This window comes from Poecilia mexicana, unplaced genomic scaffold, assembly GCF_051168715.1.
Source record: "Poecilia mexicana isolate PSO_F unplaced genomic scaffold, ASM5116871v1 scaffold_17, whole genome shotgun sequence".
NCBI classification, from domain to species: Eukaryota; Metazoa; Chordata; class Actinopteri; order Cyprinodontiformes; family Poeciliidae; genus Poecilia; species Poecilia mexicana.
Genome location: NW_028263386.1, coordinates 6,052,318 through 6,075,066, shown reverse-complemented (window position 1 = coordinate 6,075,066; position 22,749 = coordinate 6,052,318). Strand labels below are relative to the sequence as shown.

At 43.2% G+C, this 22,749-nt stretch overlaps 1 protein-coding gene and 45 non-coding genes across 46 annotated transcripts; 1 reads left to right on the top strand and 45 right to left on the bottom strand.

Annotated features, from left to right (window-relative positions):
- Nucleotides 1–1,406: 1,406 nt before the first annotated feature.
- LOC106931313 (uncharacterized) lies at nt 1,407–3,370 on the top strand. Its single transcript, XM_088014785.1, has 4 exons — nt 1,407–2,476; nt 2,561–2,778; nt 2,881–3,203; nt 3,362–3,370. Exons 1-4 carry the CDS (start codon nt 2,340–2,342, stop codon nt 3,368–3,370), a joined length of 687 nt encoding a protein of 228 aa, XP_087870911.1. The 5' UTR covers nt 1,407–2,339.
- Nucleotides 3,371–3,588: 218 nt separating this feature from the next.
- On the bottom strand, nt 3,589–3,671 carry trnal-aag (transfer RNA leucine (anticodon AAG)). The gene has a single exon. It is a non-coding gene; the product is annotated as a tRNA-Leu (tRNA).
- Nucleotides 3,672–5,732: 2,061 nt separating this feature from the next.
- trnal-cag (transfer RNA leucine (anticodon CAG)) lies at nt 5,733–5,815 on the bottom strand. The gene has a single exon. It is a non-coding gene; the product is annotated as a tRNA-Leu (tRNA).
- Nucleotides 5,816–6,089: 274 nt separating this feature from the next.
- On the bottom strand, nt 6,090–6,172 carry trnal-aag (transfer RNA leucine (anticodon AAG)). Its single transcript has one exon. It is a non-coding gene; the product is annotated as a tRNA-Leu (tRNA).
- A 339-nt stretch (nt 6,173–6,511) lies between these two features.
- On the bottom strand, nt 6,512–6,594 carry trnal-cag (transfer RNA leucine (anticodon CAG)). The gene has a single exon. It is a non-coding gene; the product is annotated as a tRNA-Leu (tRNA).
- A 288-nt stretch (nt 6,595–6,882) lies between these two features.
- trnal-aag (transfer RNA leucine (anticodon AAG)) lies at nt 6,883–6,964 on the bottom strand. Its single transcript has one exon. It is a non-coding gene; the product is annotated as a tRNA-Leu (tRNA).
- A 339-nt stretch (nt 6,965–7,303) lies between these two features.
- trnal-cag (transfer RNA leucine (anticodon CAG)) lies at nt 7,304–7,386 on the bottom strand. Its single transcript has one exon. It is a non-coding gene; the product is annotated as a tRNA-Leu (tRNA).
- Nucleotides 7,387–7,674: 288 nt separating this feature from the next.
- On the bottom strand, nt 7,675–7,756 carry trnal-aag (transfer RNA leucine (anticodon AAG)). Its single transcript has one exon. It is a non-coding gene; the product is annotated as a tRNA-Leu (tRNA).
- Nucleotides 7,757–8,095: 339 nt separating this feature from the next.
- trnal-cag (transfer RNA leucine (anticodon CAG)) lies at nt 8,096–8,178 on the bottom strand. Its single transcript has one exon. It is a non-coding gene; the product is annotated as a tRNA-Leu (tRNA).
- A 288-nt stretch (nt 8,179–8,466) lies between these two features.
- On the bottom strand, nt 8,467–8,549 carry trnal-aag (transfer RNA leucine (anticodon AAG)). Its single transcript has one exon. It is a non-coding gene; the product is annotated as a tRNA-Leu (tRNA).
- Nucleotides 8,550–8,888: 339 nt separating this feature from the next.
- trnal-cag (transfer RNA leucine (anticodon CAG)) lies at nt 8,889–8,971 on the bottom strand. The gene has a single exon. It is a non-coding gene; the product is annotated as a tRNA-Leu (tRNA).
- Nucleotides 8,972–9,259: 288 nt separating this feature from the next.
- Nucleotides 9,260–9,342, bottom strand: trnal-aag (transfer RNA leucine (anticodon AAG)). The gene has a single exon. It is a non-coding gene; the product is annotated as a tRNA-Leu (tRNA).
- Nucleotides 9,343–9,681: 339 nt separating this feature from the next.
- On the bottom strand, nt 9,682–9,764 carry trnal-cag (transfer RNA leucine (anticodon CAG)). Its single transcript has one exon. It is a non-coding gene; the product is annotated as a tRNA-Leu (tRNA).
- A 288-nt stretch (nt 9,765–10,052) lies between these two features.
- Nucleotides 10,053–10,135, bottom strand: trnal-aag (transfer RNA leucine (anticodon AAG)). Its single transcript has one exon. It is a non-coding gene; the product is annotated as a tRNA-Leu (tRNA).
- A 339-nt stretch (nt 10,136–10,474) lies between these two features.
- On the bottom strand, nt 10,475–10,557 carry trnal-cag (transfer RNA leucine (anticodon CAG)). Its single transcript has one exon. It is a non-coding gene; the product is annotated as a tRNA-Leu (tRNA).
- A 288-nt stretch (nt 10,558–10,845) lies between these two features.
- trnal-cag (transfer RNA leucine (anticodon CAG)) lies at nt 10,846–10,928 on the bottom strand. Its single transcript has one exon. It is a non-coding gene; the product is annotated as a tRNA-Leu (tRNA).
- A 288-nt stretch (nt 10,929–11,216) lies between these two features.
- trnal-aag (transfer RNA leucine (anticodon AAG)) lies at nt 11,217–11,299 on the bottom strand. The gene has a single exon. It is a non-coding gene; the product is annotated as a tRNA-Leu (tRNA).
- Nucleotides 11,300–11,638: 339 nt separating this feature from the next.
- Nucleotides 11,639–11,721, bottom strand: trnal-cag (transfer RNA leucine (anticodon CAG)). Its single transcript has one exon. It is a non-coding gene; the product is annotated as a tRNA-Leu (tRNA).
- A 288-nt stretch (nt 11,722–12,009) lies between these two features.
- On the bottom strand, nt 12,010–12,092 carry trnal-aag (transfer RNA leucine (anticodon AAG)). Its single transcript has one exon. It is a non-coding gene; the product is annotated as a tRNA-Leu (tRNA).
- Nucleotides 12,093–12,431: 339 nt separating this feature from the next.
- trnal-cag (transfer RNA leucine (anticodon CAG)) lies at nt 12,432–12,514 on the bottom strand. Its single transcript has one exon. It is a non-coding gene; the product is annotated as a tRNA-Leu (tRNA).
- Nucleotides 12,515–12,802: 288 nt separating this feature from the next.
- On the bottom strand, nt 12,803–12,885 carry trnal-aag (transfer RNA leucine (anticodon AAG)). Its single transcript has one exon. It is a non-coding gene; the product is annotated as a tRNA-Leu (tRNA).
- A 339-nt stretch (nt 12,886–13,224) lies between these two features.
- Nucleotides 13,225–13,307, bottom strand: trnal-cag (transfer RNA leucine (anticodon CAG)). The gene has a single exon. It is a non-coding gene; the product is annotated as a tRNA-Leu (tRNA).
- A 288-nt stretch (nt 13,308–13,595) lies between these two features.
- On the bottom strand, nt 13,596–13,678 carry trnal-cag (transfer RNA leucine (anticodon CAG)). The gene has a single exon. It is a non-coding gene; the product is annotated as a tRNA-Leu (tRNA).
- A 288-nt stretch (nt 13,679–13,966) lies between these two features.
- trnal-aag (transfer RNA leucine (anticodon AAG)) lies at nt 13,967–14,049 on the bottom strand. The gene has a single exon. It is a non-coding gene; the product is annotated as a tRNA-Leu (tRNA).
- Nucleotides 14,050–14,388: 339 nt separating this feature from the next.
- On the bottom strand, nt 14,389–14,471 carry trnal-cag (transfer RNA leucine (anticodon CAG)). Its single transcript has one exon. It is a non-coding gene; the product is annotated as a tRNA-Leu (tRNA).
- A 286-nt stretch (nt 14,472–14,757) lies between these two features.
- On the bottom strand, nt 14,758–14,840 carry trnal-aag (transfer RNA leucine (anticodon AAG)). The gene has a single exon. It is a non-coding gene; the product is annotated as a tRNA-Leu (tRNA).
- Nucleotides 14,841–15,179: 339 nt separating this feature from the next.
- trnal-cag (transfer RNA leucine (anticodon CAG)) lies at nt 15,180–15,262 on the bottom strand. The gene has a single exon. It is a non-coding gene; the product is annotated as a tRNA-Leu (tRNA).
- Nucleotides 15,263–15,550: 288 nt separating this feature from the next.
- Nucleotides 15,551–15,633, bottom strand: trnal-aag (transfer RNA leucine (anticodon AAG)). Its single transcript has one exon. It is a non-coding gene; the product is annotated as a tRNA-Leu (tRNA).
- Nucleotides 15,634–15,972: 339 nt separating this feature from the next.
- Nucleotides 15,973–16,055, bottom strand: trnal-cag (transfer RNA leucine (anticodon CAG)). The gene has a single exon. It is a non-coding gene; the product is annotated as a tRNA-Leu (tRNA).
- Nucleotides 16,056–16,343: 288 nt separating this feature from the next.
- Nucleotides 16,344–16,426, bottom strand: trnal-aag (transfer RNA leucine (anticodon AAG)). The gene has a single exon. It is a non-coding gene; the product is annotated as a tRNA-Leu (tRNA).
- Nucleotides 16,427–16,763: 337 nt separating this feature from the next.
- Nucleotides 16,764–16,846, bottom strand: trnal-cag (transfer RNA leucine (anticodon CAG)). The gene has a single exon. It is a non-coding gene; the product is annotated as a tRNA-Leu (tRNA).
- Nucleotides 16,847–17,134: 288 nt separating this feature from the next.
- Nucleotides 17,135–17,217, bottom strand: trnal-aag (transfer RNA leucine (anticodon AAG)). The gene has a single exon. It is a non-coding gene; the product is annotated as a tRNA-Leu (tRNA).
- A 339-nt stretch (nt 17,218–17,556) lies between these two features.
- Nucleotides 17,557–17,639, bottom strand: trnal-cag (transfer RNA leucine (anticodon CAG)). The gene has a single exon. It is a non-coding gene; the product is annotated as a tRNA-Leu (tRNA).
- Nucleotides 17,640–17,927: 288 nt separating this feature from the next.
- Nucleotides 17,928–18,010, bottom strand: trnal-cag (transfer RNA leucine (anticodon CAG)). The gene has a single exon. It is a non-coding gene; the product is annotated as a tRNA-Leu (tRNA).
- Nucleotides 18,011–18,298: 288 nt separating this feature from the next.
- Nucleotides 18,299–18,381, bottom strand: trnal-aag (transfer RNA leucine (anticodon AAG)). Its single transcript has one exon. It is a non-coding gene; the product is annotated as a tRNA-Leu (tRNA).
- Nucleotides 18,382–18,720: 339 nt separating this feature from the next.
- On the bottom strand, nt 18,721–18,803 carry trnal-cag (transfer RNA leucine (anticodon CAG)). Its single transcript has one exon. It is a non-coding gene; the product is annotated as a tRNA-Leu (tRNA).
- Nucleotides 18,804–19,091: 288 nt separating this feature from the next.
- trnal-aag (transfer RNA leucine (anticodon AAG)) lies at nt 19,092–19,174 on the bottom strand. Its single transcript has one exon. It is a non-coding gene; the product is annotated as a tRNA-Leu (tRNA).
- Nucleotides 19,175–19,513: 339 nt separating this feature from the next.
- On the bottom strand, nt 19,514–19,596 carry trnal-cag (transfer RNA leucine (anticodon CAG)). The gene has a single exon. It is a non-coding gene; the product is annotated as a tRNA-Leu (tRNA).
- A 288-nt stretch (nt 19,597–19,884) lies between these two features.
- Nucleotides 19,885–19,967, bottom strand: trnal-aag (transfer RNA leucine (anticodon AAG)). The gene has a single exon. It is a non-coding gene; the product is annotated as a tRNA-Leu (tRNA).
- A 339-nt stretch (nt 19,968–20,306) lies between these two features.
- On the bottom strand, nt 20,307–20,389 carry trnal-cag (transfer RNA leucine (anticodon CAG)). The gene has a single exon. It is a non-coding gene; the product is annotated as a tRNA-Leu (tRNA).
- A 288-nt stretch (nt 20,390–20,677) lies between these two features.
- Nucleotides 20,678–20,760, bottom strand: trnal-aag (transfer RNA leucine (anticodon AAG)). Its single transcript has one exon. It is a non-coding gene; the product is annotated as a tRNA-Leu (tRNA).
- Nucleotides 20,761–21,099: 339 nt separating this feature from the next.
- On the bottom strand, nt 21,100–21,182 carry trnal-cag (transfer RNA leucine (anticodon CAG)). The gene has a single exon. It is a non-coding gene; the product is annotated as a tRNA-Leu (tRNA).
- A 288-nt stretch (nt 21,183–21,470) lies between these two features.
- Nucleotides 21,471–21,553, bottom strand: trnal-cag (transfer RNA leucine (anticodon CAG)). The gene has a single exon. It is a non-coding gene; the product is annotated as a tRNA-Leu (tRNA).
- A 288-nt stretch (nt 21,554–21,841) lies between these two features.
- Nucleotides 21,842–21,924, bottom strand: trnal-aag (transfer RNA leucine (anticodon AAG)). Its single transcript has one exon. It is a non-coding gene; the product is annotated as a tRNA-Leu (tRNA).
- A 339-nt stretch (nt 21,925–22,263) lies between these two features.
- Nucleotides 22,264–22,346, bottom strand: trnal-cag (transfer RNA leucine (anticodon CAG)). Its single transcript has one exon. It is a non-coding gene; the product is annotated as a tRNA-Leu (tRNA).
- Nucleotides 22,347–22,632: 286 nt separating this feature from the next.
- trnal-aag (transfer RNA leucine (anticodon AAG)) lies at nt 22,633–22,715 on the bottom strand. Its single transcript has one exon. It is a non-coding gene; the product is annotated as a tRNA-Leu (tRNA).
- Nucleotides 22,716–22,749: the final 34 nt, after the last annotated feature.

The following is a 22,749-nucleotide window of genomic DNA, read 5'->3' as shown; positions in this document are numbered from 1 at the left end:
GTGATTATCAGGCACAAACAGCTGTTGGGGCTGAGCTGATTGTTTGACAAAGGAGTGAGGAGCGAAATGATCTTTGTACCGCAAATTAAGTTTTTTGTAGAAGTCAACTCGGAGATTACTTTTTGTTATAGTTGTAAGTAAAAGAAACCTTTTGGAAACAAGAAAGGAGTCTCCGCGAGTGCTTTATTTGCTTGAGCGAGTCGAAACCCTCCTCCTGGGCTGCTCTGGCATTTTTTGCCTTTTGGATATTTTGAAATGCGAGAGTGGACCTAACAGGACTTGTGTAGCCATTATTCTAAATATAATTTTTAAATATTACAATGACACACATATCAACAGAAGAATCTTAATAAACAAAAAAATATATATAAAAAAATAAATAAATACGCAGCTCGCCCACTCGACAGTCTTTTATCCCTTTTTTGTATCTTATTATTAAATTAAGCTCACCCACTATCGACATTGCTTATATTTCGTTAGCCGTATTTACTTAAATACATGTATGATGTAGTGGGTTTTAAGAGAACTTTCTGTATGAAATCTTAATCTCGGTGTGTTGCTCTTGCTGTGTGGATGAATACTACATACAACACGATAGCAGCCGTTACACGTTATACCTACGATATTTTTGTCGGCTAATGTGTGGTCTCAGATTTAGAAAATCGGCCGACAATTCTAAAATCGTGTAGTGTGTGAGCTGGGCTTAGCCATTTCCAGAGTTAGAAGCTACAATCGGACTAAAACGTCAGCTTTGTTCCAGAAAGTCAGTTAGGATCTCCGCCACAGCCGGAGGATCGGACTAACCTTTCCTTCTGTGCAGTCCCGTTCTACTTAGAATCTTGCTCAGAGTGTGCATAAAATTAATGGTTAAAATAACTATGCAAAGCACCGTCAGCAATTCTCCATGTTTTTGACCAAGAATAAAGGAAAACTTGAACAGAAGTTGTTCAAGTATTGTACTAATCTTGTACGAAAAGCACAATACTGCTTTTCGTAGTGTGCACGTGATAAACGTTGATAAACGTGATAATTTAATCACGTTTACCACATTTAGATACATATCAGATTCATACAATAAAATATCACGTTCACGTGATAGCTCTCGAACCTCCTCCCCCACTCGTCTCTTAATAGTTTTCATAAAATACTTCCACTGCGACATAATTACTAATCTTTCGTCACAAAGTATAGACTGATGCAATTTTATTATTTTGAGTTTTTATTTTAAATATTAAAGTAATGAAACATAATTATAAATAAATAAAATAATGCAGAATATCTATTACATATAACGCTTGGACATAGTCATTTTACCATAACGTAAAGTCAACTCAATATTTTTCAAAGGAGTACCATTTTGCTAATATTTAGTATTTTAATTTTAAGTTAACACATTCAACTTTTTTGTCTTATTTTCTAAATAAGCTACGTACAGTTAACTGGAGGTACACGCATACATTTCTTAAATTAAGCTCACACACTATGAATTTAATAAAGATGATAACGATAACGTCTACACTTAAAATAAACATTTTCAGATATTCGTTTAGAAATGCTCATAAGTGTGAGCTTACCTTTCAGCACACTGCCGCGCTAATGATGATATTTCGCGCGAAAATTTCACCTTCAACCTGGAATTAGAGGACTTAGTGGTCCTACAGTGATTGGTTATAACAAAAACAAAAGAGCGCAACAACCAATCAGTGTGGGTTTGCTTTTTATGCTTTTTTTTTCATATAAGGGTTGCCAAAAAAAAATAAATCTTTAAGGTGTATTACCTACCGCCTTCCAGATTGGAATATGAATCAAATGAAACACCTGTTATAATAATAATAAGAGTAGGGAGAGGGTTAGGGTAGATACCCTACCCTAGATTATTAGATTTTATGTCTTTTCAATTTTTATTACTATTATATTATGTATTTTATCACTAATATAAAAAAATTCCCTTCTCACCCTCCGCGGGTGCTCTCTCTCTCTCTTTCATCCTCTGAGCTCGGGTCCTCTACCAGAGGCCTGGGAGCTTGAGGGTTCTGCGCAGTATCTTGGCTGTGCCTAGAACTGCACATTTCTGGACTGAGATGTCTGATGTTGTTCCTGGGATCTGTTTGAGCCACTGCTCCAGTGTGAGGGTGACTGCCCCGAGGGCCCCGATGACCACAGGCACCACTGTGGTCTTCACAGTGATAACCCAAAAACAGTTTTGGGTTATCTAAATAGTGTGGGAATAAGGTAAGTGTTTTAATGAATGTGTGAATGATTGCATACCCATATTTTCCAATGAAGGTGTATTAAATAAACATTTCAATGTCTTTTGCAGAGTGCAGACATCCAGAGTTATGGAAACCATGAGGGTGGTGGATCCTGTGGGCACCATCTGTCGTGGACTTGGTATTGCTGTAATACATAGAAGAGTTTACTCTGTACCATCACCACTTGCACTTTGGCACATTGACAGAAATCACAAATTGATACGGTAAGCTCTTCATGTAAAATGTAACTATGTTTTTCATAACAGTTTTATATTAAGTATTTATCTAACATATCTTTCGATATAAAGGTGGAGAATTGTGATTCATGGTGGCATTGACGGATACAGTCGAAAGATAATGTTCCTCACTGCCAGCAATAACAACCGAGCATCCACAGTTCTAAAAGCCTTCATTACTGCTGTGCAAAAGTTTGGCTTGCCAATCAGAGTAAGAAGCAACAGAGGAGGAGAAAATGTAGAAGTTGCTTGTCATATGCTGCAACATCCAGAAAGCCAGAAAGGAGCAGGTATTTTACTTAGTATTATGCCAGTTTTATTTACGTTGTAACACAGCATCATGTCTCTGAACATTAAACCTGATTATGCATTCTTTTTCTCTCTCTTTATAGAAAGAAGTTTTATAACAGGACGCAGTGTCCATAATCAAAGAATTGCGAGGATGTGGAGAGATGTTTGGTGTGTTGTCACTGTGAACTACCGCTATGCGCTGCAATATTTGGCTGATACTGCAGATTTTGATCCAGATAATGAAGTGGATTTGGCTTGCATTCATTTTGTAATGCTCCCAAGACTAAACCGGCATTTAGAGGTATTTTCTGTGGCTTGGGAAAGGCATTCACTGTCCACAGAACAAGGCAGATCACCACAACAATTGTGGATTAGGGGTCAATTACTAGCAAACACTTCTATACCTGACCCTTCATGTGAGCAGGTTAGGATTCTTATTCTTCATGTATTTAATGTGTTGCTCCCATTAAATTTCATTATTAATCATCAGTCTTTTACAGATTGATGATGATCTTTATGACTCGGCCATTCTGACTTCCATGAGCAGTGTGTGAGATGTCTTCGCATACGGTATGCTCAAAGGGCGAATAACGATTGAAGGACAATGTACTATTTGAACATAGCGAGAAGCAAAATTCAGCAGGTTTTCTGACAAATTATGGGTTGAGTTTACCATTATAAGCTTTGAATGATTTTATTCTATAGAACCACTCATGTTGGAAAACTTGACCATAGACTCTCTTGTTCTGCCTCAAATGACACCTTTTCCTGGCACTAACATGATGCACTTTCTTAAATGCAAAGAAATCTGTCAGAAGTGGGGTTCGAACCCACGCCTCCAGGAGAGACTGCGACCTTAACGCAGCGCCTTAGACCGCTCGGCCATTCTGACTTCTATGAGCAAAGAGTGAAATGCGTCCGCAGGCGGTATGCTCGAAGGGCGATCAACACGACAATTCAAGAAGGAAAATAAGACTATTTGAACATAGCAAGAAGCAAAATTCAGCAGGTTTTCTGCAAATTACAGGTTGAGTTTGCATTCCGGCCATGGCCCCTTATAAATTGTTACCATAATAAGCTTTGAATGATTTTATTCTGGAGTACCACTGAACATGTCCCACAAATGTTATTGGCAAACTTGACAATAGACTCTTTTGTTCCGCCTCAAATGACATAAACTGCGCCTACAACCCCTGGCAAAAAGTATGGAATCACCAGTGTTGGATGAGCAGTCATTCAGACATTTCATGCTGTAAAACAAACTCGGATCAAAAACATGACACAATATTAAGGTCGTTCCAAAGTGCAACTTGTTGGCTTTCAGGAACACTCAAAGAAATGAAGAGAAAACATTGTGGAAGTCAGTGAATGATACTTTTATTGACCAAACACAGGGAAATAAATATGGAATCACTCAATTCTGAGGAAAAAAGTATGGAATCATGAAAAACACATAAACAAAAGACCATTCAAAATACATCACTAGTATTTAGTTGCACCATCTTTGGCTTTTATAACAGCTTTTAGTCTCTGAGGCATGGACTTGATGAGGGACAAACAGTATTTGGTGCCTACTCTCTTTGATAGCAGTTGCCAGATCAGCTTTGCAGGTTGGAGCCTTCTTGTGGAACATTTTTTTCAATCTCCACCACAGGTTTTCTATTGGGTTGAGATCTGGACTATTTGCAGGCCATGACATCGACTGAATGTGTCTTTCTTCAAGGAATGCCTTCACTGTTTTTGCCCTATGGCACGATGCATTGTCATCTTGGAAAATTATTTCATCATCTCCAAACATCTGTTCAATTGAAGGGATGAGAAAACTGTCCAAAATGTCAATGTAAACTTGTGCATTGATAGAAGAATTAACCACAGTCATCTCCCCAGTGCCTTTGCCTGACATGCAGCCCCATATCATCAAGGACTGTGGAAATTTGGTTGTTTTCTTCAGGCAGGCCTCTTGATAAATCTCACTGGAACGGCACCAAACAAAAGTTCCAGCATCATCACCTTGTCCAATGCAGATTCTTGACTCATCACTGAAGACAACTTTCATCCAGTCATCCACAGTCCATGATTGCCTCTCCTTAGCCCATCGGAATCTTGTTCTTTTATGGTTAGGTGTCAATGCTGGTTTTCATTTAGCTTTCCTGTATTGAAATCCCACCTCCTTTAGGCGATTTCTTACGGTTCGGTCACATACATTGACTCCAGCTTCCTCCCATTTATGCTTCATCTGTTTAGTTGTACTTTTTTGGTTTTCAAGACAAATGACCTTTAGTTGTTTGTCTTGACGCTTTAATGTCTTTCTTGGTCTACCAGTACGCTTGGCTTTAACAACCATTCCATGCTGTTTGTGTTTGGACCATATCTTGGATACAGCTGACTGTGAACAGCCCACATCTTTAGCAACCATGCGTGAAGGGTTACCTTCTTCAAGAAGTTTCACAATCCTCTCTTTTGTTTCAAGGGACATTTCTCTTGTTGGAGTCATGGTTCTCGCCACTCCACTTCGTCCAGCAGCCCTCCAAGGTGTCATGACTGCAGGTGTTTTGAACTGCACACTAACGGGCACATCTAATCTGGGGCAGGTGTCCATTTAGGGAAAGGAAATAGACTGGGTGTGTCCTTTTTTCTACCTCCAATTTGAGTGATTCCACACTTTTTTCCTCAGAATTGAGTGATTCCATATTTATTTCCCTGTGTTTGGTCAATAAAAGTATCATTCACTGACTTCCACAATGTTTTCTCTTCATTTCTTTGAGTGTTCCTGAAAGCCAACAAGTTGCACTTTGGAATGACCTTAATATTGTATCATGTTTTTGATCCGAGTTTGTTTTACAGCATGAAATGTCTGAATGACTGCTCATCCAACACTGGTGATTCCATACTTTTTGCCAGGGGTTGTATTCCTGGCACTAACATGATGCACTCTCTTAAATGCAAAGAAATGTGTCAGAAGTGGGATTTGAACCCACGCCTCCAGGAGAGACTGCGACCTGAACGCAGCGCCTTAGACCGCTCGGCCATCCTGACTTCCATGAGCAGCGTGTGAGATGTCTTTGCATACGGTATGCTCAAAGGGCGAATAACGATTGAAGGACAATGTACTATTTGAACATCGCGAGAAGCAAAATTCAGCAGGTTTTCTGACAAATTATGGGTTGAGTTTACCATTATAAGCTTTGAATGATTTTATTCTATAGAACCACTCATGTTGGAAAACTTGACCATAGACTCTCTTGTTCTGCCTCAAATGACACCTTTTCCTGGCACTAACATGATGCACTTTCTTAAATGCAAAGAAATCTGTCAGAAGTGGGGTTCGAACCCACGCCTCCAGGAGAGACTGCGACCTTAACGCAGCGCCTTAGACCGCTCGGCCATTCTGACTTCTATGAGCAAAGAGTGAAATGCGTCCGCAGGCGGTATGCTCGAAGGGCGATCAACACGACAATTCAAGAAGGAAAATAAGACTATTTGAACATAGCAAGAAGCAAAATTCAGCAGGTTTTCTGCAAATTACAGGTTGAGTTTGCATTCCGGCCATGGCCCCTTATAAATTGTTACCATAATAAGCTTTGAATGATTTTATTCTGGAGTACCACTGAACATGTCCCACAAATGTTATTGGCAAACTTGACAATAGACTCTTTTGTTCCGCCTCAAATGACATAAACTGCGCCTATTCCTGGCACTAACATGATGCACTCTCTTAAATGCAAAGAAATGTGTCAGAAGTGGGATTTGAACCCACGCCTCCAGGAGAGACTGTGACCTGAACGCAGCGCCTTAGACCGCTCGGCCATCCTGACTTCCACGAGCAGCGTGTGAGATGTCTTCGCATACGGTATGCTCAAAGGGCGAATCACGGTTGAAGGACAAGAGACTATTTGAACAGAGCAATAAGCAAAATTCAGCAGGTTTTCTGCCAAATTATGGGTTGAGTTTACCATTATAAGCTTTGAATGATTTTATTCTAGAGAACCACTCAACATGTCCCACCAATGTTGGCAAACTTGACCATAGACTCTCTTGTTCTGCCTCAAATGACACCTTTTCCTGGCACTAACATGATGCACTTTCTTAAATGCAAAGAAATCTGTCAGAAGTGGGTTCGAACCCACGCCTCCAGGAGAGACTGCGACCTTAACGCAGCGCCTTAGACCGCTCGGCCATTCTGACTTCTATGAGCAAAGAGTGAAATGCGTCCGCAGGCGGTATGCTCGAAGGGCGATCAACACGACAATTCAAGAAGGAAAATAAGACTATTTGAACATAGCAAGAAGCAAAATTCAGCAGGTTTTCTGCAAATTACAGGTTGAGTTTGCATTCCGGCCATGGCCCCTTATAAATTGTTACCATAATAAGCTTTGAATGATTTTATTCTGGAGTACCACTGAACATGTCCCACAAATGTTATTGGCAAACTTGACAATAGACTCTTTTGTTCCGCCTCAAATGACATAAACTGCGCCTATTCCTGGCACTAACATGATGCACTCTCTTAAATGCAAAGAAATGTGTCAGAAGTGGGATTTGAACCCACGCCTCCAGGAGAGACTGTGACCTGAACGCAGCGCCTTAGACCGCTCGGCCATCCTGACTTCCACGAGCAGCGTGTGAGATGTCTTCGCATACGGTATGCTCAAAGGGCGAATCACGGTTGAAGGACAAGAGACTATTTGAACAGAGCAATAAGCAAAATTCAGCAGGTTTTCTGCCAAATTATGGGTTGAGTTTACCATTATAAGCTTTGAATGATTTTATTCTAGAGAACCACTCAACATGTCCCACCAATGTTGGCAAACTTGACCATAGACTCTCTTGTTCTGCCTCAAATGACACCTTTTCCTGGCACTAACATGATGCACTTTCTTAAATGCAAAGAAATCTGTCAGAAGTGGGTTCGAACCCACGCCTCCAGGAGAGACTGCGACCTTAACGCAGCGCCTTAGACCGCTCGGCCATTCTGACTTCTATGAGCAAAGAGTGAAATGCGTCCGCAGGCGGTATGCTCGAAGGGCGATCAACACGACAATTCAAGAAGGAAAATAAGACTATTTGAACATAGCAAGAAGCAAAATTCAGCAGGTTTTCTGCAAATTACAGGTTGAGTTTGCATTCCGGCCATGGCCCCTTATAAATTGTTACCATAATAAGCTTTGAATGATTTTATTCTGGAGTACCACTGAACATGTCCCACAAATGTTATTGGCAAACTTGACAATAGACTCTTTTGTTCCGCCTCAAATGACATAAACTGCGCCTATTCCTGGCACTAACATGATGCACTCTCTTAAATGCAAAGAAATGTGTCAGAAGTGGGATTCGAACCCACGCCTCCAGGAGAGACTGTGACCTGAACGCAGCGCCTTAGACCGCTCGGCCATCCTGACTTCCACGAGCAGCGTGTGAGATGTCTTCGCATACGGTATGCTCAAAGGGCGAATCACGGTTGAAGGACAAGAGACTATTTGAACAGAGCAATAAGCAAAATTCAGCAGGTTTTCTGCCAAATTATGGGTTGAGTTTACCATTATAAGCTTTGAATGATTTTATTCTAGAGAACCACTCAACATGTCCCACCAATGTTGGCAAACTTGACCATAGACTCTCTTGTTCTGCCTCAAATGACACCTTTTCCTGGCACTAACATGATGCACTTTCTTAAATGCAAAGAAATCTGTCAGAAGTGGGGTTCGAACCCACGCCTCCAGGAGAGACTGCGACCTTAACGCAGCGCCTTAGACCGCTCGGCCATTCTGACTTCTATGAGCAAAGAGTGAAATGCGTCCGCAGGCGGTATGCTCGAAGGGCGATCAACACGACAATTCAAGAAGGAAAATAAGACTATTTGAACATAGCAAGAAGCAAAATTCAGCAGGTTTTCTGCAAATTACAGGTTGAGTTTGCATTCCGGCCATGGCCCCTTATAAATTGTTACCATAATAAGCTTTGAATGATTTTATTCTGGAGTACCACTGAACATGTCCCACAAATGTTATTTGCAAACTTGACAATAGACTCTTTTGTTCCGCCTCAAATGACATAAACTGCGCCTATTCCTGGCACTAACATGATGCACTCTCTTAAATGCAAAGAAATGTGTCAGAAGTGGGATTTGAACCCACGCCTCCAGGAGAGACTGTGACCTGAACGCAGCGCCTTAGACCGCTCGGCCATCCTGACTTCCACTAGCAGCGTATGAGATGTCTTCGCATACGGTATGCTCAAAGGGCGAATCACGGTTGAAGGACAAGAGACTATTTGAACAGAGCAATAAGCAAAATTCAGCAGGTTTTCTGCCAAATTATGGGTTGAGTTTACCATTATAAGCTTTGAATGATTTTATTCTAGAGAACCACTCAACATGTCCCACCAATGTTGGCAAACTTGACCATAGACTCTCTTGTTCTGCCTCAAATGACACCTTTTCCTGGCACTAACATGATGCACTTTCTTAAATGCAAAGAAATCTGTCAGAAGTGGGGTTCGAACCCACGCCTCCAGGAGAGACTGCGACCTTAACGCAGCGCCTTAGACCGCTCGGCCATTCTGACTTCTATGAGCAAAGAGTGAAATGCGTCCGCAGGCGGTATGCTCGAAGGGCGATCAACACGACAATTCAAGAAGGAAAATAAGACTATTTGAACATAGCAAGAAGCAAAATTCAGCAGGTTTTCTGCAAATTACAGGTTGAGTTTGCATTCCGGCCATGGCCCCTTATAAATTGTTACCATAATAAGCTTTGAATGATTTTATTCTGGAGTACCACTGAACATGTCCCACAAATGTTATTGGCAAACTTGACAATAGACTCTTTTGTTCCGCCTCAAATGACATAAACTGCGCCTATTCCTGGCACTAACATGATGCACTCTCTTAAATGCAAAGAAATGTGTCAGAAGTGGGATTCGAACCCACGCCTCCAGGAGAGACTGTGACCTGAACGCAGCGCCTTAGACCGCTCGGCCATCCTGACTTCCACGAGCAGCGTGTGAGATGTCTTCGCATACGGTATGCTCAAAGGGCGAATCACGGTTGAAGGACAAGAGACTATTTGAACAGAGCAATAAGCAAAATTCAGCAGGTTTTCTGCCAAATTATGGGTTGAGTTTACCATTATAAGCTTTGAATGATTTTATTCTAGAGAACCACTCAACATGTCCCACCAATGTTGGCAAACTTGACCATAGACTCTCTTGTTCTGCCTCAAATGACACCTTTTCCTGGCACTAACATGATGCACTTTCTTAAATGCAAAGAAATCTGTCAGAAGTGGGGTTCGAACCCACGCCTCCAGGAGAGACTGCGACCTTAACGCAGCGCCTTAGACCGCTCGGCCATTCTGACTTCTATGAGCAAAGAGTGAAATGCGTCCGCAGGCGGTATGCTCGAAGGGCGATCAACACGACAATTCAAGAAGGAAAATAAGACTATTTGAACATAGCAAGAAGCAAAATTCAGCAGGTTTTCTGCAAATTACAGGTTGAGTTTGCATTCCGGCCATGGCCCCTTATAAATTGTTACCATAATAAGCTTTGAATGATTTTATTCTGGAGTACCACTGAACATGTCCCACAAATGTTATTTGCAAACTTGACAATAGACTCTTTTGTTCCGCCTCAAATGACATAAACTGCGCCTATTCCTGGCACTAACATGATGCACTCTCTTAAATGCAAAGAAATGTGTCAGAAGTGGGATTTGAACCCACGCCTCCAGGAGAGACTGCGACCTGAACGCAGCGCCTTAGACCGCTCGGCCATCCTGACTTCCACTAGCAGCGTATGAGATGTCTTCGCATACGGTATGCTCAAAGGGCGAATCACGGTTGAAGGACAAGAGACTATTTGAACAGAGCAATAAGCAAAATTCAGCAGGTTTTCTGCCAAATTATGGGTTGAGTTTACCATTATAAGCTTTGAATGATTTTATTCTAGAGAACCACTCAACATGTCCCACCAATGTTGGCAAACTTGACCATAGACTCTCTTGTTCTGCCTCAAATGACACCTTTTCCTGGCACCAACATCATGCACTCTCTTAAATGCAAAGAAATGTGTCAGAAGTGGGATTCGAACCCATGCCTCCAGGAGAGACTGCGACCTGAACGCAGCGCCTTAGACCGCTCGGCCATCCTGACTTCCACGAGCAGCGTGTGAGATGTCTTCGCATACGGTATGCTCAAAGGGCGAATCACGGTTGAAGGACAAGAGACTATTTGAACAGAGCAATAAGCAAAATTCAGCAGGTTTTCTGCCAAATTATGGGTTGAGTTTACCATTATAAGCTTTGAATGATTTTATTCTAGAGAACCACTCAACATGTCCCACCAATGTTGGCAAACTTGACCATAGACTCTCTTGTTCTGCCTCAAATGACACCTTTTCCTGGCACTAACATGATGCACTTTCTTAAATGCAAAGAAATCTGTCAGAAGTGGGGTTCGAACCCACGCCTCCAGGAGAGACTGCGACCTTAACGCAGCGCCTTAGACCGCTCGGCCATTCTGACTTCTATGAGCAAAGAGTGAAATGCGTCCGCAGGCGGTATGCTCGAAGGGCGATCAACACGACAATTCAAGAAGGAAAATAAGACTATTTGAACATAGCAAGAAGCAAAATTCAGCAGGTTTTCTGCAAATTACAGGTTGAGTTTGCATTCCGGCCATGGCCCCTTATAAATTGTTACCATAATAAGCTTTGAATGATTTTATTCTGGAGTACCACTGAACATGTCCCACAAATGTTATTGGCAAACTTGACAATAGACTCTTTTGTTCCGCCTCAAATGACATAAACTGCGCCTATTCCTGGCACTAACATGATGCACTCTCTTAAATGCAAAGAAATGTGTCAGAAGTGGGATTCGAACCCACGCCTCCAGGAGAGACTGTGACCTGAACGCAGCGCCTTAGACCGCTCGGCCATCCTGACTTCCACGAGCAGCGTGTGAGATGTCTTCGCATACGGTATGCTCAAAGGGCGAATCACGGTTGAAGGACAAGAGACTATTTGAACAGAGCAATAAGCAAAATTCAGCAGGTTTTCTGCCAAATTATGGGTTGAGTTTACCATTATAAGCTTTGAATGATTTTATTCTAGAGAACCACTCAACATGTCCCACCAATGTTGGCAAACTTGACCATAGACTCTCTTGTTCTGCCTCAAATGACACCTTTTCCTGGCACTAACATGATGCACTTTCTTAAATGCAAAGAAATCTGTCAGAAGTGGGGTTCGAACCCACGCCTCCAGGAGAGACTGCGACCTTAACGCAGCGCCTTAGACCGCTCGGCCATTCTGACTTCTATGAGCAAAGAGTGAAATGCGTCCGCAGGCGGTATGCTCGAAGGGCGATCAACACGACAATTCAAGAAGGAAAATAAGACTATTTGAACATAGCAAGAAGCAAAATTCAGCAGGTTTTCTGCAAATTACAGGTTGAGTTTGCATTCCGGCCATGGCCCCTTATAAATTGTTACCATAATAAGCTTTGAATGATTTTATTCTGGAGTACCACTGAACATGTCCCACAAATGTTATTGGCAAACTTGACAATAGACTCTTTTGTTCCGCCTCAAATGACATAAACTGCGCCTATTCCTGGCACTAACATGATGCACTCTCTTAAATGCAAAGAAATGTGTCAGAAGTGGGATTCGAACCCACGCCTCCAGGAGAGACTGTGACCTGAACGCAGCGCCTTAGACCGCTCGGCCATCCTGACTTCCACGAGCAGCGTGTGAGATGTCTTCGCATACGGTATGCTCAAAGGGCGAATCACGGTTGAAGGACAAGAGACTATTTGAACAGAGCAATAAGCAAAATTCAGCAGGTTTTCTGCCAAATTATGGGTTGAGTTTACCATTATAAGCTTTGAATGATTTTATTCTAGAGAACCACTCAACATGTCCCACCAATGTTGGCAAACTTGACCATAGACTCTCTTGTTCTGCCTCAAATGACACCTTTTCCTGGCACTAACATGATGCACTTTCTTAAATGCAAAGAAATCTGTCAGAAGTGGGGTTCGAACCCACGCCTCCAGGAGAGACTGCGACCTTAACGCAGCGCCTTAGACCGCTCGGCCATTCTGACTTCTATGAGCAAAGAGTGAAATGCGTCCGCAGGCGGTATGCTCGAAGGGCGATCAACACGACAATTCAAGAAGGAAAATAAGACTATTTGAACATAGCAAGAAGCAAAATTCAGCAGGTTTTCTGCAAATTACAGGTTGAGTTTGCATTCCGGCCATGGCCCCTTATAAATTGTTACCATAATAAGCTTTGAATGATTTTATTCTGGAGTACCACTGAACATGTCCCACAAATGTTATTTGCAAACTTGACAATAGACTCTTTTGTTCCGCCTCAAATGACATAAACTGCGCCTATTCCTGGCACTAACATGATGCACTCTCTTAAATGCAAAGAAATGTGTCAGAAGTGGGATTTGAACCCACGCCTCCAGGAGAGACTGCGACCTGAACGCAGCGCCTTAGACCGCTCGGCCATCCTGACTTCCACTAGCAGCGTATGAGATGTCTTCGCATACGGTATGCTCAAAGGGCGAATCACGGTTGAAGGACAAGAGACTATTTGAACAGAGCAATAAGCAAAATTCAGCAGGTTTTCTGCCAAATTATGGGTTGAGTTTACCATTATAAGCTTTGAATGATTTTATTCTAGAGAACCACTCAACATGTCCCACCAATGTTGGCAAACTTGACCATAGACTCTCTTGTTCTGCCTCAAATGACACCTTTTCCTGGCACCAACATCATGCACTCTCTTAAATGCAAAGAAATGTGTCAGAAGTGGGATTCGAACCCATGCCTCCAGGAGAGACTGCGACCTGAACGCAGCGCCTTAGACCGCTCGGCCATCCTGACTTCCACGAGCAGCGTGTGAGATGTCTTCGCATACGGTATGCTCAAAGGGCGAATCACGGTTGAAGGACAAGAGACTATTTGAACAGAGCAATAAGCAAAATTCAGCAGGTTTTCTGCCAAATTATGGGTTGAGTTTACCATTATAAGCTTTGAATGATTTTATTCTAGAGAACCACTCAACATGTCCCACCAATGTTGGCAAACTTGACCATAGACTCTCTTGTTCTGCCTCAAATGACACCTTTTCCTGGCACTAACATGATGCACTTTCTTAAATGCAAAGAAATCTGTCAGAAGTGGGGTTCGAACCCACGCCTCCAGGAGAGACTGCGACCTTAACGCAGCGCCTTAGACCGCTCGGCCATTCTGACTTCTATGAGCAAAGAGTGAAATGCGTCCGCAGGCGGTATGCTCGAAGGGCGATCAACACGACAATTCAAGAAGGAAAATAAGACTATTTGAACATAGCAAGAAGCAAAATTCAGCAGGTTTTCTGCAAATTACAGGTTGAGTTTGCATTCCGGCCATGGCCCCTTATAAATTGTTACCATAATAAGCTTTGAATGATTTTATTCTGGAGTACCACTGAACATGTCCCACAAATGTTATTGGCAAACTTGACAATAGACTCTTTTGTTCCGCCTCAAATGACATAAACTGCGCCTATTCCTGGCACTAACATGATGCACTCTCTTAAATGCAAAGAAATGTGTCAGAAGTGGGATTCGAACCCACGCCTCCAGGAGAGACTGTGACCTGAACGCAGCGCCTTAGACCGCTCGGCCATCCTGACTTCCACGAGCAGCGTGTGAGATGTCTTCGCATACGGTATGCTCAAAGGGCGAATCACGGTTGAAGGACAAGAGACTATTTGAACAGAGCAATAAGCAAAATTCAGCAGGTTTTCTGCCAAATTATGGGTTGAGTTTACCATTATAAGCTTTGAATGATTTTATTCTAGAGAACCACTCAACATGTCCCACCAATGTTGGCAAACTTGACCATAGACTCTTGTTCTGCCTCAAATGACACCTTTTCCTGGCACTAACATGATGCACTTTCTTAAATGCAAAGAAATCTGTCAGAAGTGGGGTTCGAACCCACGCCTCCAGGAGAGACTGCGACCTTAACGCAGCGCCTTAGACCGCTCGGCCATTCTGACTTCTATGAGCAAAGAGTGAAATGCGTCCGCAGGCGGTATGCTCGAAGGGCGATCAACACGACAATTCAAGAAGGAAAATAAGACTATTTGAACATAGCAAGAAGCAAAATTCAGCAGGTTTTCTGCAAATTACAGGTTGAGTTTGCATTCCGGCCATGGCCCCTTATAAATTGTTACCATAATAAGCTTTGAATGATTTTATTCTGGAGTACCACTGAACATGTCCCACAAATGTTATTGGCAAACTTGACAATAGACTCTTTTGTTCCGCCTCAAATGACATAAACTGCGCCTATTCCTGGCACTAACATGATGCACTCTCTTAAATGCAAAGAAATGTGTCAGAAGTGGGATTCGAACCCACGCCTCCAGGAGAGACTGTGACCTGAACGCAGCGCCTTAGACCGCTCGGCCATCCTGACTTCCACGAGCAGCGTGTGAGATGTCTTCGCATACGGTATGCTCAAAGGGCGAATCACGGTTGAAGGACAAGAGACTATTTGAACAGAGCAATAAGCAAAATTCAGCAGGTTTTCTGCCAAATTATGGGTTGAGTTTACCATTATAAGCTTTGAATGATTTTATTCTAGAGAACCACTCAACATGTCCCACCAATGTTGGCAAACTTGACCATAGACTCTCTTGTTCTGCCTCAAATGACACCTTTTCCTGGCACTAACATGATGCACTTTCTTAAATGCAAAGAAATCTGTCAGAAGTGGGGTTCGAACCCACGCCTCCAGGAGAGACTGCGACCTTAACGCAGCGCCTTAGACCGCTCGGCCATTCTGACTTCTATGAGCAAAGAGTGAAATGCGTCCGCAGGCGGTATGCTCGAAGGGCGATCAACACGACAATTCAAGAAGGAAAATAGACTATTTGAACATAGCAAGAAGCAAAATTCAGCAGGTTTTCTGCAAATTACGGGTTGAGTTTGCATTCCGGCCATGGCCCCCTTATTAATTGTTACCATAATAAGCTTTGAATGATTTTATTCTGGAGTACCACTGAACATGTCCCACAAATGTTATTGGCAAACTTGACAATAGACTCTTTTGTTCCGCCTCAAATGACATAAACTGCGCCTATTCCTGGCACTAACATGATGCACTCTCTTAAATGCAAAGAAATGTGTCAGAAGTGGGATTCGAACCCACGCCTCCAGGAGAGACTGCGACCTGAACGCAGCGCCTTAGACCGCTCGGCCATCCTGACTTCCACTAGCAGCGTGTGAGATGTCTTCGCATACGGTATGCTCAAAGGGCGAATCACGGTTGAAGGACAAGAGACTATTTGAACAGAGCAATAAGCAAAATTCAGCAGGTTTTCTGCCAAATTATGGGTTGAGTTTACCATTATAAGCTTTGAATGATTTTATTCTAGAGAACCACTCAACATGTCCCACCAATGTTGGCAAACTTGACCATAGACTCTCTTGTTCTGCCTCAAATGACACCTTTTCCTGGCACTAACATGATGCACTTTCTTAAATGCAAAGAAATCTGTCAGAAGTGGGGTTCGAACCCACGCCTCCAGGAGAGACTGTGACCTTAACGCAGCGCCTTAGACCGCTCGGCCATTCTGACTTCTATGAGCAAAGAGTGAAATGCGTCCGCAGGCGGTATGCTCGAAGGGCGATCAACACGACAATTCAAGAAGGAAAATAGACTATTTGAACATAGCAAGAAGCAAAATTCAGCAGGTTTTCTGCAAATTACGGGTTGAGTTTGCATTCCGGCCATGGCCCCCTTATTAATTGTTACCATAATAAGCTTTGAATGATTTTATTCTGGAGTACCACTGAACATGTCCCACAAATGTTATTGGCAAACTTGACAATAGACTCTTGTTCCGCCTCAAATGACATAAACTGCGCCTATTCCTGGCACTAACATGATGCACTCTCTTAAATGCAAAGAAATGTGTCAGAAGTGGGATTCGAACCCACGCCTCCAGGAGAGACTGCGACCTGAACGCAGCGCCTTAGACCGCTCGGCCATCCTGACTTCCACGAGCAGCATGTGAGATGTCTTCGCATACGGTATGCTCAAAGGGCAAATCACGGTTGAAGGACGGTAGACTATTTGAACAGAGCAATAAGCAAAATTCAGCAGGTTTTCTGCCAAATTATGGGTTGAGTTTACCATTATAAGCTTTGAATGATTTTATTCTAGAGAACCACTCAACATGTCCCACCAATGTTGGCAAGCTTGACCATAGACTCTCTTGTTCTGCCTCAAATGACACCTTTTCCTGGCACTAACATGATGCACTTTCTTAAATGCAAAGAAATCTGTCAGAAGTGGGGTTCGAACCCACGCCTCCAGGAGAGACTGCGACCTTAACGCAGCGCCTTAGACCGCTCGGCCATTCTGACTTCTATGAGCAAAGAGTGAAATGCGTCCGCAGGCGGTATGCTCGAAGGGCGATCAACACGACAATTCAAGAAGGAAAATAAGACTATTTGAACATAGCAAGAAGCAAAATTCAGCAGGTTTTCTGCAAATTACAGGTTGAGTTTGCATTCCGGCCATGGCCCCTTATAAATTGTTACCATAATAAGCTTTGAATGATTTTATTCTGGAGTACCACTGAACATGTCCCACAAATGTTATTGGCAAACTTGACAATAGACTCTTTTGTTCCGCCTCAAATGACATAAACTGCGCCTATTCCTGGCACTAACATGATGCACTCTCTTAAATGCAAAGAAATGTGTCAGAAGTGGGATTCGAACCCACGCCTCCAGGAGAGACTGTGACCTGAACGCAGCGCCTTAGACCGCTCGGCCATCCTGACTTCCACGAGCAGCGTGTGAGATGTCTTCGCATACGGTATGCTCAAAGGGCGAATCACGGTTGAAGGACAAGAGACTATTTGAACAGAGCAATAAGCAAAATTCAGCAGGTTTTCTGCCAAATTATGGGTTGAGTTTACCATTATAAGCTTTGAATGATTTTATTCTAGAGAACCACTCAACATGTCCCACCAATGTTGGCAAACTTGACCATAGACTCTCTTGTTCTGCCTCAAATGACACCTTTTCCTGGCACTAACATGATGCACTTTCTTAAATGCAAAGAAATCTGTCAGAAGTGGGGTTCGAACCCATGCCTCCAGGAGAGACTGCGACCTGAACGCAGCGCCTTAGACCGCTCGGCCATCCTGACTTCCACGAGCAGCGTGTGAGATGTCTTCGCATACGGTATGCTCAAAGGGCGAATCACGGTTGAAGGACAAGAGACTATTTGAACAGAGCAATAAGCAAAATTCAGCAGGTTTTCTGCCAAATTATGGGTTGAGTTTACCATTATAAGCTTTGAATGATTTTATTCTAGAGAACCACTCAACATGTCCCACCAATGTTGGCAAACTTGACCATAGACTCTCTTGTTCTGCCTCAAATGACACCTTTTCCTGGCACTAACATGATGCACTTTCTTAAATGCAAAGAAATCTGTCAGAAGTGGGGTTCGAACCCACGCCTCCAGGAGAGACTGCGACCTTAACGCAGCGCCTTAGACCGCTCGGCCATTCTGACTTCTATGAGCAAAGAGTGAAATGCGTCCGCAGGCGGTATGCTCGAAGGGCGATCAACACGACAATTCAAGAAGGAAAATAAGACTATTTGAACATAGCAAGAAGCAAAATTCAGCAGGTTTTCTGCAAATTACAGGTTGAGTTTGCATTCCGGCCATGGCCCCTTATAAATTGTTACCATAATAAGCTTTGAATGATTTTATTCTGGAGTACCACTGAACATGTCCCACAAATGTTATTGGCAAACTTGACAATAGACTCTTTTGTTCCGCCTCAAATGACATAAACTGCGCCTATTCCTGGCACTAACATGATGCACTCTCTTAAATGCAAAGAAATGTGTCAGAAGTGGGATTCGAACCCACGCCTCCAGGAGAGACTGTGACCTGAACGCAGCGCCTTAGACCGCTCGGCCATCCTGACTTCCACGAGCAGCGTGTGAGATGTCTTCGCATACGGTATGCTCAAAGGGCGAATCACGGTTGAAGGACAAGAGACTATTTGAACAGAGCAATAAGCAAAATTCAGCAGGTTTTCTGCCAAATTATGGGTTGAGTTTACCATTATAAGCTTTGAATGATTTTATTCTAGAGAACCACTCAACATGTCCCACCAATGTTGGCAAACTTGACCATAGACTCTCTTGTTCTGCCTCAAATGACACCTTTTCCTGGCACTAACATGATGCACTTTCTTAAATGCAAAGAAATCTGTCAGAAGTGGGGTTCGAACCCACGCCTCCAGGAGAGACTGCGACCTTAACGCAGCGCCTTAGACCGCTCGGCCATTCTGACTTCTATGAGCAAAGAGTGAAATGCGTCCGCAGGCGGTATGCTCGAAGGGCGATCAACACGACAATTCAAGAAGGAAAATAAGACTATTTGAACATAGCAAGAAGCAAAATTCAGCAGGTTTTCTGCAAATTACAGGTTGAGTTTGCATTCCGGCCATGGCCCCTTATAAATTGTTACCATAATAAGCTTTGAATGATTTTATTCTGGAGTACCACTGAACATGTCCCACAAATGTTATTGGCAAACTTGACAATAGACTCTTTTGTTCCGCCTCAAATGACATAAACTGCGCCTATTCCTGGCACTAACATGATGCACTCTCTTAAATGCAAAGAAATGTGTCAGAAGTGGGATTCGAACCCACGCCTCCAGGAGAGACTGTGACCTGAACGCAGCGCCTTAGACCGCTCGGCCATCCTGACTTCCACGAGCAGCGTGTGAGATGTCTTCGCATACGGTATGCTCAAAGGGCGAATCACGGTTGAAGGACAAGAGACTATTTGAACAGAGCAATAAGCAAAATTCAGCAGGTTTTCTGCCAAATTATGGGTTGAGTTTACCATTATAAGCTTTGAATGATTTTATTCTAGAGAACCACTCAACATGTCCCACCAATGTTGGCAAACTTGACCATAGACTCTCTTGTTCTGCCTCAAATGACACCTTTTCCTGGCACTAACATGATGCACTTTCTTAAATGCAAAGAAATCTGTCAGAAGTGGGGTTCGAACCCACGCCTCCAGGAGAGACTGCGACCTTAACGCAGCGCCTTAGACCGCTCGGCCATTCTGACTTCTATGAGCAAAGAGTGAAATGCGTCCGCAGGCGGTATGCTCGAAGGGCGATCAACACGACAATTCAAGAAGGAAAATAAGACTATTTGAACATAGCAAGAAGCAAAATTCAGCAGGTTTTCTGCAAATTACAGGTTGAGTTTGCATTCCGGCCATGGCCCCTTATAAATTGTTACCATAATAAGCTTTGAATGATTTTATTCTGGAGTACCACTGAACATGTCCCACAAATGTTATTGGCAAACTTGACAATAGACTCTTTTGTTCCGCCTCAAATGACATAAACTGCGCCTATTCCTGGCACTAACATGATGCACTCTCTTAAATGCAAAGAAATGTGTCAGAAGTGGGATTCGAACCCACGCCTCCAGGAGAGACTGTGACCTGAACGCAGCGCCTTAGACCGCTCGGCCATCCTGACTTCCACGAGCAGCGTGTGAGATGTCTTCGCATACGGTATGCTCAAAGGGCGAATCACGGTTGAAGGACAAGAGACTATTTGAACAGAGCAATAAGCAAAATTCAGCAGGTTTTCTGCCAAATTATGGGTTGAGTTTACCATTATAAGCTTTGAATGATTTTATTCTAGAGAACCACTCAACATGTCCCACCAATGTTGGCAAACTTGACCATAGACTCTCTTGTTCTGCCTCAAATGACACCTTTTCCTGGCACTAACATGATGCACTTTCTTAAATGCAAAGAAATCTGTCAGAAGTGGGGTTCGAACCCACGCCTCCAGGAGAGACTGCGACCTTAACGCAGCGCCTTAGACCGCTCGGCCATTCTGACTTCTATGAGCAAAGAGTGAAATGCGTCCGCAGGCGGTATGCTCGAAGGGCGATCAACACGACAATTCAAGAAGGAAAATAAGACTATTTGAACATAGCAAGAAGCAAAATTCAGCAGGTTTTCTGCAAATTACAGGTTGAGTTTGCATTCCGGCCATGGCCCCTTATAAATTGTTACCATAATAAGCTTTGAATGATTTTATTCTGGAGTACCACTGAACATGTCCCACAAATGTTATTTGCAAACTTGACAATAGACTCTTTTGTTCCGCCTCAAATGACATAAACTGCGCCTATTCCTGGCACTAACATGATGCACTCTCTTAAATGCAAAGAAATGTGTCAGAAGTGGGATTTGAACCCACGCCTCCAGGAGAGACTGCGACCTGAACGCAGCGCCTTAGACCGCTCGGCCATCCTGACTTCCACTAGCAGCGTATGAGATGTCTTCGCATACGGTATGCTCAAAGGGCGAATCACGGTTGAAGGACAAGAGACTATTTGAACAGAGCAATAAGCAAAATTCAGCAGGTTTTCTGCCAAATTATGGGTTGAGTTTACCATTATAAGCTTTGAATGATTTTATTCTAGAGAACCACTCAACATGTCCCACCAATGTTGGCAAACTTGACCATAGACTCTCTTGTTCTGCCTCAAATGACACCTTTTCCTGGCACCAACATCATGCACTCTCTTAAATGCAAAGAAATGTGTCAGAAGTGGGATTCGAACCCATGCCTCCAGGAGAGACTGCGACCTGAACGCAGCGCCTTAGACCGCTCGGCCATCCTGACTTCCACGAGCAGCGTGTGAGATGTCTTCGCATACGGTATGCTCAAAGGGCGAATCACGGTTGAAGGACAAGAGACTATTTGAACAGAGCAATAAGCAAAATTCAGCAGGTTTTCTGCCAAATTATGGGTTGAGTTTACCATTATAAGCTTTGAATGATTTTATTCTAGAGAACCACTCAACATGTCCCACCAATGTTGGCAAACTTGACCATAGACTCTCTTGTTCTGCCTCAAATGACACCTTTTCCTGGCACTAACATGATGCACTTTCTTAAATGCAAAGAAATCTGTCAGAAGTGGGGTTCGAACCCACGCCTCCAGGAGAGACTGCGACCTTAACGCAGCGCCTTAGACCGCTCGGCCATTCTGACTTCTATGAGCAAAGAGTGAAATGCGTCCGCAGGCGGTATGCTCGAAGGGCGATCAACACGACAATTCAAGAAGGAAAATAAGACTATTTGAACATAGCAAGAAGCAAAATTCAGCAGGTTTTCTGCAAATTACAGGTTGAGTTTGCATTCCGGCCATGGCCCCTTATAAATTGTTACCATAATAAGCTTTGAATGATTTTATTCTGGAGTACCACTGAACATGTCCCACAAATGTTATTGGCAAACTTGACAATAGACTCTTTTGTTCCGCCTCAAATGACATAAACTGCGCCTATTCCTGGCACTAACATGATGCACTCTCTTAAATGCAAAGAAATGTGTCAGAAGTGGGATTCGAACCCACGCCTCCAGGAGAGACTGTGACCTGAACGCAGCGCCTTAGACCGCTCGGCCATCCTGACTTCCACGAGCAGCGTGTGAGATGTCTTCGCATACGGTATGCTCAAAGGGCGAATCACGGTTGAAGGACAAGAGACTATTTGAACAGAGCAATAAGCAAAATTCAGCAGGTTTTCTGCCAAATTATGGGTTGAGTTTACCATTATAAGCTTTGAATGATTTTATTCTAGAGAACCACTCAACATGTCCCACCAATGTTGGCAAACTTGACCATAGACTCTTGTTCTGCCTCAAATGACACCTTTTCCTGGCACTAACATGATGCACTTTCTTAAATGCAAAGAAATCTGTCAGAAGTGGGGTTCGAACCCACGCCTCCAGGAGAGACTGCGACCTTAACGCAGCGCCTTAGACCGCTCGGCCATTCTGACTTCTATGAGCAAAGAGTGAAATGCGTCCGCAGGC

Bases quoted from the DNA above. Each gene is read 5' to 3' on its own strand.
- LOC106931313 (XM_088014785.1), top strand. From the start codon at position 2,340: ATGGAAACCATGAGGGTGGTGGATCCTGTGGGCACCATCTGTCGTGGA. The intron at 2,477-2,560 runs GTAAGCTCTTCA...TTCGATATAAAG, and splicing joins AGAAATCACAAATTGATACG to GTGGAGAATTGTGATTCATG. The intron at 2,779-2,880 runs GTATTTTACTTA...CTCTCTTTATAG, and splicing joins AGAAAGCCAGAAAGGAGCAG to AAAGAAGTTTTATAACAGGA.